Source organism: Equus caballus, chromosome 3 (assembly GCF_041296265.1).
Source record: "Equus caballus isolate H_3958 breed thoroughbred chromosome 3, TB-T2T, whole genome shotgun sequence".
NCBI classification, from domain to species: domain Eukaryota; kingdom Metazoa; phylum Chordata; class Mammalia; order Perissodactyla; family Equidae; genus Equus; species Equus caballus.
In genome coordinates this window covers 19,089,663-19,105,134 of record NC_091686.1, presented here as the reverse complement: position 1 = coordinate 19,105,134, position 15,472 = coordinate 19,089,663, and the positions used below count along the sequence as shown (strand labels likewise).

Below are 15,472 nucleotides of genomic sequence, written 5' to 3'. Positions count from 1 at the left end.
AATATTATCAGTGTGACTTAAATTGAGTCTTAGCTAGGAGGCAGGAAGATGGACAAAATGACCAGCAGTCCTGTGCCTCTCTGACTTTAGAGACCTTGTGAAAATCTTTGATCCACAGACTCGAAGTCCTTTAACCAGTACCAACTTACCCTGAATAGCAGACAGATATACAAAGGTGTCTTCATGCTCCAAGTTCTCCAAGAATATCTGGAACCACAAAACACAGCAATGATATGATGCACAAAGAACAAGCAAGATTTAAGAGACCCTTATAGCAGCCTCAAAAGAATAAATGCTTTTCTTCTTGTTTATTTTAGCTAGACATTGGTCTGACTTTAGAATCTTGTGGGGAAAACAGTATTTATGTTTTAAGTCTCATTTTTATAATAGTTTTAAAAAAGGGTAGTGATTAGGAGGAGATACTTCTTAAAGTAGTCAAGTATACGCCAGAAGTAAGCATGAAAACCAAAATCTGGAAGAACAATCCTCAATAGTTTTTCTACTACAGCCATGGTGGACAACATTCTCACATATGACATGACAGACTATAGGCCATGACACACAAGAGGGCAGGTTTGGGGTTATTATGGCACATTTGCTATAATTTGATCCTTTTCTCTTGCACTCAGAAATCATGTAGAAATGCAAGCGAGAGACAGAGATGTTATTATTGGGATAACCTTGAATCTGTTCTAACTTATGTTTAAAAATCTTTCGCAAATTTTAGCACTTCAATTGACATTAATAACAGATTACTCTCAACATATCTCACAATTTAGGAAGTCACCAGTGCGTGTCAACTGCAGGGGGTACAGCTAATCTAGAAAATATGACAGTAACATGTTAGGTTTAGGCCCTAGCATGAGGGCCAGAGAAAGATAGTGGCCACGTGCCCATGTTCCTCCTGCTTGGTGTCTAGGGGAAGTCTGGGGTGCTGTTCAGTATGAAAAGGTGTGTCCTTTGCCGGCACAGTGATTCTTGATATCAACTTGATGCTGATGGTCTCCACATCTGCAGTATGTTAGGGAGAGTCTAACATTAGTTCAATTGGGCCAGGTTGAAAGGGGTGGGGATCATGTACGGAATAAAGGAAGTTTAATCCAGGGTAGTGGCCATGGGAATAAAGAGGAAGAGAGAGATCGAAAGACTTCCTTGGAAGAACTGACAGGACTTGACGACCAATTATGTACAGCAGATGAAAGCTTAAGTTAAATTAAGGACAATTCCAAAGATGTTCACAGCATTCACCATCCAAATAGATTTATGAAGGGAAATTTTTAATGATTCCTCAGAGGAGATGCATAATTTGAGGTTTTCAGAACATTTCAAAGACAGTAAATTCTTGGCACATTTCTGTGCCTTTGTTTTCTCATCTACAAAATGGGGATAATATGAACATTGCAGTTATTGTGAGGATTAGAGACAATGTCTGAAAGGTATAGGGTTTGGCTCAATATATAGCAGTTATTATCACTATACTATTGGTTCTTAATAATTCAGTGACTAAAAATAAATGTTTTCAATCTGAATTACAACTTTTAGTCCAACGGCTAAAGTATATGGAAGAGATAATAACAATAACAACAACAACCGACCTTTACTGGGTGCTCATTATGTGTCTATCACTATAATTAGTGCTTTACAAGGATTATTTTATTTTAAACCTTTCAATATAAAGTAGGTCCTATTATTATTAGCCTCACTTTACACATGTAAAAATCGAGGCTCAGAAAGTTTAAGTGACTTGTCCAGGAAACTGATCGGGATTTGATCAGGAGTCTCTAGACCCTTTGCTTTTAATCTCTAATCCATACTGCCCTCAGGACAACTTCCACAAAAGGGAAGAGATCCCCAACTAAGTATACATATTCTCCTACATAAATCTACGATGTAAAGAACAGTTTTTTCACTGTGATGGAGGGAGGAGAGGGGAGGAGACCCAGTTCTGCCCAATGTCCCTCTAAAGGGGACGGAGAGAAAACAGATGGCTTAACTGGGCTGGGTCACAGTGCTGAAAGTGGCCCTATTCACCAGAAAGGGACTTTGCCATCTGGGAATTTGCTCATGCTGTTCCATCCCCTTTTCTTTCACCTGTTCAAACTTTACTGGTTTGTTAAGGCCATGTCAAGATCTACTTCCTCCAGATTTCAACTCTGTCCTTTTCCTGACTGTCCACAGCCTTTGTTGCCTGTCAAAATTCTGGCACTCCGTTCATGTTCAGTTGAGTCTCATGTGGTTCTCTAAGTCTTTCCTGTGTCTAAGTCTTGCCTCCTCAGAACAATTACAGTTTCCCTGAGGGGAGTCCAGGACAGTGCCTGACACACAGTCAAGTCTCTGGAGAGCTGCCCCACCCTGCGTGCGTGTCTTTTGCAGGGTGTTCTACTCACCTTGAGAAGCTTCTCTTGCATCTCAAGGGCTTCTGCTTCTCTCTGCTCTATCCAGCGGGAAAGAGTTCGCAGGGCAGCAGCCCGTGTTGGAATTTGAGGATCATAAGCTGACAGAAGAACTTCCTGGAGCTGCTCTGTGGTTATGTTTCTGGATTTCTGGTTTGTAGTGGCGTTGGGCTCACTGACCTCCTGAGGAATGAGTGGAGTATTAGATTTCAGGCCTGTCTGGTTGGATTTCTCATGGCTTTGCTGTTGTTCGAGGTGGCTACGAGAAACACCAGTGGATCTTTCATGACTGGTTTGTCGCTGCCCTTCTGTTTTCCCTTCTGGATCATTTTTGTTCAGGGTACTCTGAGCAGCCACACTGACAGCCTCAGTGGAAAAGGCTCCATGGGTAGAGATGGTGATGCGGAGATCGACAGCAAGTTCTTGGATGACAGGGTCAGGGTATGTGTTGGATACCTTCTCCAACAGAGGCAGCAACTGCTTCAGGACAGCAAAATCAGTTGACTTCAACTACAAAATGAAACAAAAAATGCCAAACCCAAATTAACATAGCAGATGTTAATATGACCTGAGCACAAGGCAACATATCCTGAGCAAAAGCAGCAGGGAGCGAATCTTGTTCCTGGTGTAATCAGCATATAGCTGAGTCCAGCACTCAATAACTACTGTTGAATAATTACAGCTAACATTTATTGAATACTTACCATATACAGGTACTTTTCTAAGTTAAAAAAAATCCCTCAGTAAAGCACATTGTTACTCCTAATTTTTACAGTCTAATGGGCAAAACACATTATCTTACGGTTTTAATTTGCATTACCCAGACTAACAGTGCTATTAAGCATCCTTCCACATTTATTGGCTGTCTGTATTTCTTTTTCTGTGAACAGCCTGTTTATACCCTTTGTACCCACTTAGCTATTAGAGTGTTTGTCTCTACAGCTATTCTTACCATGTAGATTTTAATAGTCATATGGTGAAATTCTTTTCCAGATTATTTTATCTTGACTTTCATTGTATCTTTTTGATGGTATTATTGTATTTTTGACTTTTATGTACCTTTTGCCATAAAACGATAAGTTTATATTAGCAAAGTACTTAGTGCCTGACACATCGTAAGTGCTATGTAAATGTTTTAAAAATAAACACAATAAACAAAAGAATCCACACACATATTTATATCCCTATGATACAATTCAAATATTTTCACATGTCTGCATTTTAAACAGGGGGAAACTGAGGCAGAGAACAGATAAGTAACATATCCAAGGTCACACAACTAAAAGACAGTAAGATGTGAACTCAACAAGTCTGGCTCCAGAGTTCAGTCTTACCCAATACCCTAAATGGTCTCACTTGCACAAATAAAGCTTTTCTTAAGCACATGATCTAAAGTAGCTGGTCAGCATACAAGGGCACCAGAGGTCTGGAAGGGATCGGGACAAAAGTGGCAAAAGAGAATTTCTCCTAGAAAGCGGGAGTGAAAATTACATAAGATTTTATTCTCTCCAGAAGCTTTGTTCCAATAATGCCATATGTCTCACTAGGAAAGACACATGTGTAGTCAGTAGAGAAACAAGAATCAGTGGTAATCCTTTTCTGTTTGGAAATACTTGAAAAATTATCATATGAGGCTTCACGAGGGCCTGACAACTTGAAAACCTTGTGGGTCTTAAATCCTTTTTAGAACAAGAAAGGGTATTTATTACTTACTCATTCACTCACTTCACTATCCAACCAACCAACCAATTAACCAACTGTTTTTGTAGGACCTAGATAATGTTCTCGTTTTACACTATCAGTCCACAGAATTGTTATTATTCAGTTTTCCCACCACTTTCCTCTCAAGTAAATGAAAACTTGAGATATATGTCAGGTTTGTACCTGTAGAATTTCACCATACACTCCCCTCAGATTTCTTTGTTTAAACAATTAGAAACTAATGCAAAATTGACATAAGGTACAATTTCTAGCTCCATAACATATGTCAGCTTATCTTCATGTATAAAACAACTGACCACTCTGATGTTACTATATCTTAAAGGGAAAAAAGAATATGTATGCCTAGAGTGAAGGTATATGTTATCTAAGAAAAGAGTCAATTTTATCGGGAATCTACACAGAACTGGAAAAGACATTTTAGAATAATCTTGCTAGTGTTATCATTATGTTAGACCTCATTCAGTGCCTCTGTAGTATTATGGACCTTTGTTTTTTCTTTAAGCATCTTAAATGGGAATATCTAATTAAATCTACAGTATATGGCTTCTTTTTTATTTCTATTATATACAACAATCTCTTCTCAAAAAACAAACAAAACAAACACAAACAGACCAATGAAAGAGAGAGATCAGAAATAGACTCACATAAATATAGTCAACTGTTCTCTGACAAAGGAGCAAAGGCAATACAACGGAGAAAAGACAGACTTTTCAACAAATGGTGCTGGAAATGGATATTCACATGCAAAAAAATGAATCTAGACATAGACCTTAAACCATCAAAAAAATAACTCAAAATGGATCATCGACCTAAATGTAAAATTCAAAACTAAAAATTCCTACAAGATAACATAGGAGAAAATCTAGATGACCTTGGGTATGCTGATGACTTTTTAAGAGAAAATACCAAAGAAAAGAAATCCATGAAAGAAATGATAAGCTGGACTGCATTAAACTCAAAACTTTCTGCTCTGCAAAAGACAATGTCAAGAGAAAAAGAAGACAAGTCACAGACTGGGAGAAAATATTTGCAAAAGACATATCTGATAAAGGACAATTATCCAAAATATACAAAGAACTCTCAAAACTCAACAATAAGAAAAATAATCCGATTAAAAAATGGGCAAAAGACCTAAACAGACAACTCACTGAAGAAGATATACAGATATACAGCATATGAAGAGATGCTCAACATCAAATGTCATTGGGGAATTGCAAATTGAAACAACAATGAGATACAATTACACACCTATTAGAATGACTAAAATCCAAAACACTGACAACACCAAATGCTGGTGAGGATGTGGAGGAACAGGAACTCTCATTCATCGCTATTGGGAATGCAAAATGGTACAGACACTTTTGCAAGACAGTTTGGCAGTTTCTTATAAAACTAAACATACTCTCTTTCCATACCCTCCAGCAACTGAGTTCCTTGGTATTTACCCAAATGAGTTAAAAACTTATGTTCACACAAAAACCTGCACACGGATGTTTATAGCAGCTTTATTCATAATTGCAAAACTTGGAAGCATCCAAGATATCCTCTAGTAGGTGAATGGATAAATAAACTGTGGGACATCCAGACAACACTATTATTCAGCACTAAAAAGAAATGAGCTATCAAACCACAAAAGACATGGAGGAAACTTAAATGCATATTACTAAGTGAAAGAAGCAAGTCAGGAAAGACTACATAGTATATGTAGTCTTATATAGTATAGTCCAACTATATAACATTCTGGAAAAGGCAAAACTATGGAGACAGTAAAAAGATCAGTGGTTACCAGAGGTTGGGGTAGGGAGGGATGAATAGGCAGAGCACAGAGGATTTTTGAAGCAGTGAAACTATCATGTATGATACTATAATGGTGGATACCCTTATACATTTGTCAAAACCCACAGAGTGTACAACACCAAGAGTGAAGCGTAAACTACAGACTTTGGGTGATAATGATGGGTAATGTAGGTTCATTGATTGCAACAAGTGTACCACTCTGGTGGGGGATGTTGATAGTGGGGGAGACTGTGCATATGTGGGGGTAGAGGGTATAGGGGAAATCTCATTACCTCCTGTTCAATTTAGCTGTGTAACTAACACCACTCTAAAAAATAATATCTATTTAAGAAAAAAGAATACTCGACTATCTTTTTGCTCTGTTTTCAAACTTAGTTGTCACTGTGGGATTCATCTTATTCAACTGGGTAACTTCTCTAATCACCGTGGGCAGGTAGGTGGATTCTGAATCAAATAGTTTATAAGGCAATTACAGTTATGCACATTTTCAGCTTCATAAGCCTACAGATTTCCCACTATGAGAATAACCAGGGAAATCTAAGATTACAGGTGCCAACTATTGTTCATAAATATTCAAAAGTCTTTGAGGTATAAAGTAATATTCACCTAACTGGCAGATGAGAAAAGTGAAGTACTAAGTAGTTAATTATTTTTCAAAGGGTCACTGAGGGCCACTATCAAAATTGAGAACTGACAACAAAGCCCTCATTTCTACTCCTGTCTTGCTTCTCAGCACACCTCTCATATCCAGATCTCAGAATTCTGTGTAAAAACCTCCAGGCCTGAATGAGAAGCCCACAAGTGAGTGACAGATTCCTTTATGTGGCTGCCTCCTTCCTGAGTTTTTGGAATGCTTCAGGAACGGAATGAGCAGAGCTATGTCAGCCCATATCTACGATTTCTTTCAGGGTGTCAGGAGTGATCCAGTTAGATGGTGGGTTATTCTAAATTTCTGCAAGTTTTTGAATTTAAGAACTGGGGTTGGACGGGTAGGAGTGGGATTGAGGGTGGTGGGTGGTAGCAGAGAGCATGCCTTCTAAGGGAAGCACATCAGAACCTGGGTGACAGCCAGGGAAGGGCATGTGCACACTGAAAGAGCCCATACGAGACTTCAGGAAGCTCCCCTGTGGGGCATACATACCCTCATCCTGTCTTACTCTTCCTGTTCCAGTGGGAATTGCTATTTTAGAAGAATCCAAGGATCTCTTCTAGCAATAAAATGCTGACCTTAATATTACTAATTCTGAAAATATTTACATTTATTCCTTGTGTTCTCATTTCTGTATATCACCTGTTTCTTCAGATATTTAGGTGACCAGTTTATATGTCAGAGTACTTATTTACATAATGTCATTGAAGTTATTTTCCAGTGGTACTTTTACTTTTTCTCTAAGTCAGCATGCAGTAGGCCCCGTTTTATGGTAAGCTATACATAAAGATACACATAAGATACAAAAATATGAATCTTTTAAAAAAGTAGTTAAGAATTCATCAGATTAATCACAGCCTCCTAAAAAGGTAAGCTCCAGAAAGGCAGAGAGGCACTTGATAAATATTTCTTGAATGAGTTCATTCAAAGATACTCTCAGAAAATATGGTACAAGAGCTCTAGATTTGGGTTCAGGTCCAAGCCCCACCACCTGTGCCTCAAAGTTCAGGTCACCTTGGTGCAGCAACGCTTTAGAGGACCTCACAGGCCCTGGAACATCAAGCAGAAACTGGTTCCTGAGGGAACAGGGAAGTTACCAACATCATACTTTTACTGATGACCAAGCCTGAAATTTAGAAAATGAGTTTGGAATTACAGTTGTCTTGTTAGCAGTCTTAAGCCTACACTTTCTCCAAATTAACTCCTCTTCCCACACACTATGTTCTAATAATCACCTTAATTACACAAATTAGAAATGAAAGAAAGAATGGTTCAAATGCTTTTAGATTCTGTTTCATTAGCCAAAACAATGAATCCTGATCAGGGATAAGTACAGTGTATTCTTCTAGACTCTGAAGCCAAAACCCTAGCCTGACAATGACCATCTGAAAACATAATTCAGAATAATTATTTTTTTTCTAATAACAAAGACAGAAAGCTCGGCATTACTATAGAAGTCACTTATAAATCCATGAAACAAACAGAAAAAAATTAATGGATCTAGGGCAAAGGTATAGGGGTGACATGCATATGTTCACTTAACTAAGTGCAGAGTCAGAGGAATCCAGGATGTAATCAGTGAGTCAGGATGGCTCATGGAAGGGTTGGGACAGGTAAGGGATGTACATTTGCATCAGTCCACACAGTTTCTGTGTTCTATTTTCCATTTGGGATGTGATTTGAAATTATAAGAAAAGCAAAAAACACGCTCAACTTATGGAAACAAAGACATTCAAATTAATAGTCAACTAGAAAAACAAAAATCAATCAGGCCAACTAAATTCAACAATAATACAATTTAAGAAAAACTATTCTATCAGTGAACCCCTCCTTGACAGTTCTCTTAGGACTGTCTGTTAGAACAGCAGGGATGTAACATGTCTCTAGAAACTGAACCAAAAATGCTTTTTCAAACTATACGGGAAAAATAAAAGTAGGAAGGCTAAGTAAATCTACCAAGAAACAGGCTTCACATTAACAACAGGCCCAAATAAAATTCCTTTTCTCCTTAAAGACAGGCTAAAGAGAGGCAAATTCTAACATATCAAGAATTAGGATCAGATTTGAATCCTCAAACTCAAAAATCCATTCCCAGAGGGTTCTCGACTCATTGCTAAGAGTTCTACCAGTCTGATTTCAGGTTGGATTTCATAATACTTGCTCGAAGCCTATGCTGCCTTCCTGAAGCCTCCTAACCTAATGTGGTTTGTACTTAACCAGACAGGTACACGTGCCTACCTTTCCACCTTGTCCGGCTCTACTCTGACCCTTGGTCTCTACAGTTCAGCTATACTGGCCTTCTATCAGTGTTTCAAGTATACCAAGCTCCTTCCTGCTTCCCAGCCTTTGTACATGATGTTTTCTTTAATTGGAAGAGCTTCCTCCATCTGTACCACACACACTCCCACACTCCTATTCATCATTCAAGTCTTAGCTTAAACTTACACTTCCTCATAAAAATCGTCCCAGCCTAGGCTGGATGTTACGTTCTCTTGGTACCCTCCACTTCTCTTCTGAGGCACTTCATTCAATTCCAAGTATATTTTTTGAATAGTTATTTGGTGCCTCACTCTCTCATTGGCTATAAACTTCACGAGGGTAGGCACCAAGTCTACTTTGTCCACTCCTGTATACCCAGCACCTTGCTTAGTATCTGGCACATAGCAAGTATGCAATGATTTTTGAGTGAATAAATTAAAAAATCGTAACTTAAGCATATAAGATACATGCACTGGAAACAAAGTTTTAACATGCTACATGAGATGAGTTGCAAGATGGATCCTGTGCTAAAAAGGAACTATACAAAACAGATGGAATCATAGAATCCTAAGAAACCAGCAGGTTACAAATGATTTCCACTGACTACCACAGCAGGGACAAGGGCTGAGCTTTGGAGAACCATTACAGTGAGGGTCAGAGAATCTAGCATTTCCCACAATGCAAACCACTGTGTTAGGTGTTTCCAAATCAAGTTTTTGCCAGGTCAGAAAGGGCCCTGTCCTTCGGATGGTAAACTCTACACAGGTGACAAGATAGAAATGGTACCATTTTCTTGTCCTTTACTTTGGAGAAAATTCTCAATAACAACCTAACTTGTTTATCCTGGTTCTCTTATGTGCAATATTCATTCTTATTTCTCACAAGGGTATGGAAGGGAAGCAACAGGTTTTCTCTTTTCTTTTCCCTCCATTCAAGTTTAGCTCACGTCTGCAACTCACCTGAACAGCTCCTCCCAGCATGACAGCCACCAGCCCCATGGACATGCTCAGTGTCTGCGATTCCACGGTGCTCTCTGCCTGGTGGGCCAAGCTTGCACATGCTCGCTGCAGTGTTGCTGCTACAAAGTCCACCACCTACCTCAGAAATGGAATTTAGAATCAGTGAGGAGTAAGAAAAAAAGTCTCAAAGTTCTCCTTACATCTTATGTCTATATCTTTATCTTTTTCCACATCAACATCATGATAGCAAGAACCTTCAAGAACAACTGCTACTGTGCAGCAGGCATGGTGCTCAGTGTCTTACGTGCACAATCTCACTTAGGTCTCATATGAACTCTAGGAGGTTGGGAATCTTACCCTTATTTTGAGATGAAGAATCTGAGACTTAAAGAGGTTATCGGCTCAAGGCTATGCAGTCAATAAACGAGAAAGCCCGTTTATACTTTCCCAAATGCTTTAATATACTAACCCAACTTCCTTCACTTTTCATGAGTTTTGCCAGGAAATTAAAGTGAAAAATGATTTGTTACTTTCAACCATCTTAGAGGGTCCTAGATTGGCTTCTCATAATGAGATTTCCTCCTCAAGGATTCCTCCCCCACTATCCTCATTTTGACAGTCTAATTCTAGTAAGCAAAGAACGGGGGAAGAGGCGTTCAATTTTATTTAGAAGCCAGTGTCCTCAAACAATCTGTACAAATGATTTTTTTGTCATTTTTCTAAGTATCAGATATTTTTAAAGGATTAAGATTAACCATATATAAGATTTTACACAGTATTTGGCTAACCACTAAGCCTTAAATGGAATCAATTTGGTCAGCATCATTTTAACTGCGCATGGATTAATCACCTTAAGTAGAAACACTTTTCAATAAAAGACAGCGTATACATACACAAGTGCTACACAGACACACACATACGTGCATATTTAGGATTAATGGTTCAAAAGGGAAAAATCATTTTGAAGAAGAGATGGCTGAGAGAGGTCATGATGAGCCTCTAAACACTATGCCAGCTTGCCTGTTTAACTCTCTGGGCAAATCACACGCTATGCTAGAATCTTTAGAATCTGGAAGCTTTAAGTCAGGAGAATGGTATGTTAATTGCCTTTGGAGTAAGGCAGAAAACTAGAAAGGTTATTAAAAGTTCCACTTACTGAAGGAACAGTGCTGGTTATGGCAATTTTCAACACCCTCTCTAGCCTAAGACTTTATTGATACTAGAAGTTAAGGACACTGGCCCTTTCTAGAGAAACTGCTGCACCTACCATCTTGGGCCACCTACTTGGTCTCCAAAGAGTTTTCTAAAGCACTCCTTGTTTATAGGAAGCTTCTATTTCAGCACAAGTATTGTTAAATTACTGGAATAGAACTACCTAGCCTTCTGACTTTTTCTAAGTTCCTCTCCACAACATATACATATATTTTAAATGTTGCAAAACAAGCAGTATGATCCTATTTTTGTTAAGAAAGAAACTTTCCACGTTCCTATATATTTTTAAAAAACCCTGGGAGCTGTTATCTGTGGTGTGGTAGCCAGCTGTTACTGTCATCTAGGAAGCACCCTTTCCCCCAAACTTTCTTCTTGTAACAACAAAGACACCATACCCTTTTGGACAAAAGCTCCCCTCCCCCTACTATTCATTTCCTGTGATTCTCACGGGGCTGCCAGCCACAAGGATAGGTATGTGACTGTTGCCTGTTCTAGAATTTATGTATGTTACAGAGAGGGAGTAGCGATGTTTACTTTTTACTTAAAAATTTTTGTAAAGATACATAATTCTAAAAGTGAAATATTCTTGCAAGTTTATAATGAAAACTACAGTGCCCTACCCCATTTCTCCCCATCTGATTCTGGCTCTACAGAGGCAACCACTTTTAATTATTTAGCTGATTAATTTGATAACAACATTATGCATTTACTATTTACCAGGTACTGTTCTGAACACATTGCAGGTATTTTTTTAAATTTATTTATTTATTTATTTTTTTGAGGAAGATTAGCCCTGAGCTAACTGCTGCCAATCCTCCTCTTTTTGCTGAGGAAGACTGGCCCTGAGCTAACATCCTCTACTTTATATGTGGGACGCGTACCACAGCATGGTGTGCCAAGTGGTGCCATGTCCACACCTGGATCCAAACCGGCAAACCCTGGGCCGCCAAAGTGGAATGTGAGCACTTAACTGCCGTGCCACCGGGCTGGCCCCACATTACAGGTATTAATTCACTTAATCTTCACAATAATCCTATGGGGATGTATAAACCTGCTGCCAACATTCTGGCAACTGAGTGGATGGGGGTGGAGGCCTCACTGTTGAATATGCAGGCACCAACTTAAGTCTACAGCATTTCAGTTTGCTACTACCACCCAAGTTCAGAGGCTCTTGGGTTCACCCTCTCTCAAGGATAAACCTCTAGTGTTTTCTGGGAAGGGGAGGTGGCTGTACAAAGTTGAAGAGGGAATCAAAGGGTCCACTGGATCTCGCAGAGCCTTTCAACCTGCGTTAAGCTCTAAATTCAGCTCCATCTTTAGGGCTTATCTAGTGCCTCCAGGTCCTTCCACGGTTCTGCAGTGAGAAGCAACTTGCTTCTTTTTTTCTTTTCAAAAAAATTTTTAACAGCTTTATTGAGGTATAGTGCTTTGCTTCCTGACTTCTCCCATGTAGGCACTTAGCATTTCCGTTTTCTGAAGTTGCTAAATCAGCTATTACTATCCAGTTTCTAAATGTTGTTATTCTCTTTTATCTACTATTTTCTCTTGCTCTGTTGGTCCCTATGGTTTCTGGAAGGAACAGATAAACACACGTGTCCGATATACCATCTTTAATCAGAAGTCTCTACTTTTTAAATTTTGAACTTCTATGTTGTTTAAACGTTTTTACAATGGGCATGTGTTACTTACATTAAAAAAAATTTTAGTGTAGGAAAAAACACCCCACCATTATAGAACCACTTCTACTCTGCCAATGATAGTCGTCCCTCGGTATGAGAGGGTAAGAGATTGCTTCCAGGACCCCCCCGCGGATACCAAAATCCAAGGATCCTCAAATCCCTTATATAAAATGGCACAGTATTTGCATATAACTTACACATATCTTCCCATATACTTTAAATCATCTCTAGATTACTTGTAACACCTAATACAATGTAAATGCTATGTAAATACTACTGATATGCCATCTGCCAACATACTTTATTGAATTTTTAATCTTTCATCCATAAATACTTCAATATGCATTTCTAACAAATAAGGAGATTTGTTTTTACATAACTACCATACTAGGATCACACTCAATAAAGATTCCCTATATCTTCTAATACCTGGTTGCAAAAATGTCTTCATACAATTGGTTTGTTTGAATCAGGATCCACACATTGCATTTGGTTGATGTCTCTGAAGTTCCTTTTAAGCTACAACAGCCCTGCCACTTTTCTATGCCACTCATTTAATGAAGAAACTAGATCATTTGTACAATGGAATTTCCCACATTTTGGATTTGGCCAATGGCTTCCTCATGGCATTAACTTGCTCCTCTAATCCTGAGTTTCCTTGATTAGATTCAGGTTCACGTTTTGGGTTTGTTTTTGTGTTTCAATCCATTGCAGGTATTATCCTTTTTAATGCTCAAACTGTCCTATCTATGGCCAGCCAATAGGAGACCCTTCAAATTGCCTCCTGAGTGGTACTGACACGACCCAATTAATCTCACATAACTTCCTTGCATTCAGGCACAACAAGATGCCCTGAGGCTTATAGTGTATAATTCCTGCCCCAGACCTGAACTACCCTTTAATCCAATGAGCTTTGTGTTCTTTTAGTAGGAAGTGGAATTTAGAAACTATAATCTGGCACTAAGGATGCCTATTGCTACTAGGTTGTCATTGCTTCTTGGCATTGACAGTGGACCGAGCTAGGAAACACCTATTTTTTAAAAAGAGAAAAATACATCATTAGTTCACACTAACACTCCCCATTGAAATTCAATATTATAGAGTTTTTACTCAAGTTCTTTGATTTTATATTTCTAACTCTTTTTCTTATGCTGAAAATCTTGATTCCTAATGATATTAACAAAATTACTTATAATTTATCCTCATGTGTGTATGTTTCAAAAAACATATTAAAATTATCACTAGCACTAAGACTACTAAATGCAATTTAATATTTCTTTGTGGTTTCTTTTGTCCTGATAAATTTTAACCTTAGCTGAAGGATAATTTAATGGGACAAATCACTTTTGCATCAGCCTAACACCATTGTTCCTTAATTAGGAGTAAAGGGAGATAAGTGCAAAAGCTTAAGTCATATCAGCTTTTAGACCAGTTCCCCTTTTAACCAGCATCCTGAGACAAAAACACAAGGTCTGGGTGAAAAAGTCTTTAGGGAATGATATAAACACAGGAGAAACAAATCACCCTACTGAGTAACACAGGGTCAGTGAACTGAAGGAATAAGAGCCCAGGAAAGAAATCATGAACATAATTCTCATTAAACAGGCACGATAAGTCAGAGCCGACAGGCAGCTGCAAATTTTCGCAGCAGGAGCTACAGTGAAATGCTGCTTAGCAACACCCGAAGGCAGATGACAATGGGGATGATACAAAGAGCTAGAGAATCAGATTTAAGCGTGACAATCATACCATCTTACAACTGACTATTCACCAACCAAGCAACAACTAATTTTGGTAAAGTGGTAAAATATGGCGACTTCATTGCCTATGCTTTATTACATTTATTTCCTATTAAAGAAAAAGCTGATAAAAATAATGTCTGAACCAACAAAATTCAGGCACTGATTCACATAGTTACTCTATTCTGAAAGCATTTTAAAAAACATTTTAAAACTTCACAGCCTGTTGTGGAGACAAGCTGTGAATCAGAGGACCTATAAAATTCAAGGTGATCTTATTATCATTAGTGATTTTTTTCAAATTTGAATTTCTAACCATTCTCAACTTTTGACGCACATTAGAATCATCCATAAAGCTCCAGAAAATGCAAATGCCCAGGCTCTAATGCAGACATGCTGAATCAGAAACTCTAAAAGTGGACCGGGCATCACTATTTTGAAAAAGACCCCAGATGGTTTTATTTGCACCAAAAGTTTAAAATCATTGTGATATAACATAAAATATTTAAAATAGTTCTCAAAGTTTGACGTGCATGAGAATCACCTCAGGAGCTTATTGCACATGCGGATCCCCAGGACCTATGAAGAAAGTGTTGATTCTCTTGGTCTGGTGTGGGCTCAGTAATGTGCATGTTTAACCACCATTTCAGGTAACACTGATGCAGGTGTCATCAAAGCACACTCTGAGTAACACTTCTTGAACGTTTTTTAAAAATAATGTAAAGAAACCAAAAGAGACAAATACCCCGAGGCTGGGATCTGGAACGTGGCAGCCACTGACCTGAGCGATGTTCGTGAATATCTGCTCAGACATTCTCTCACACAGGACAGCCACCAGCTGGAGGACCAGCAGCTTCTGCTCCTGGCCTTCCACAAGAAGAGTGTGGTGCTGCGCTAGTTCCAAGAGGCTTTTGCTGGAGAAAGGCTTCATTTTAAACTCTGCTTCATTTTCCTCAGCCACATGTGTCAATTCCTATCAGCATGGGAGAAAAGAAATAGTGAAGAAAAAGCCTGTAGAACTAAGGCTTCAAAACCAGCTAGAAAACTATTTGAAAATTTAAAA

General features: G+C 38.6%; 1 protein-coding gene across 5 annotated transcripts in view; it reads right to left on the bottom strand.

Annotated features, from left to right (window-relative positions):
• Positions 1-15,472, bottom strand: part of TANGO6 (transport and golgi organization 6 homolog) — a 192,486-nt gene that overhangs the window by 127,968 nt on the left and 49,046 nt on the right. For all 5 annotated transcript variants that reach the window (XR_011437367.1, XM_001497049.7, XM_023637189.2 and 2 more), the window contains exons 11-14: positions 15,191-15,382; positions 9,780-9,914; positions 2,388-2,903; positions 150-207 (exon numbers count right to left, since the gene is read on the bottom strand). Coding sequence is in view for 4 of the 5 variants with exons in the window: in XM_001497049.7 (XP_001497099.3) it covers positions 150-207; positions 2,388-2,903; positions 9,780-9,914; positions 15,191-15,382 (901 nt within the window). In the remaining variant the exon portion in view is untranslated. The remainder of the gene's footprint in view (positions 1-149; positions 208-2,387; positions 2,904-9,779; positions 9,915-15,190; positions 15,383-15,472) is intronic.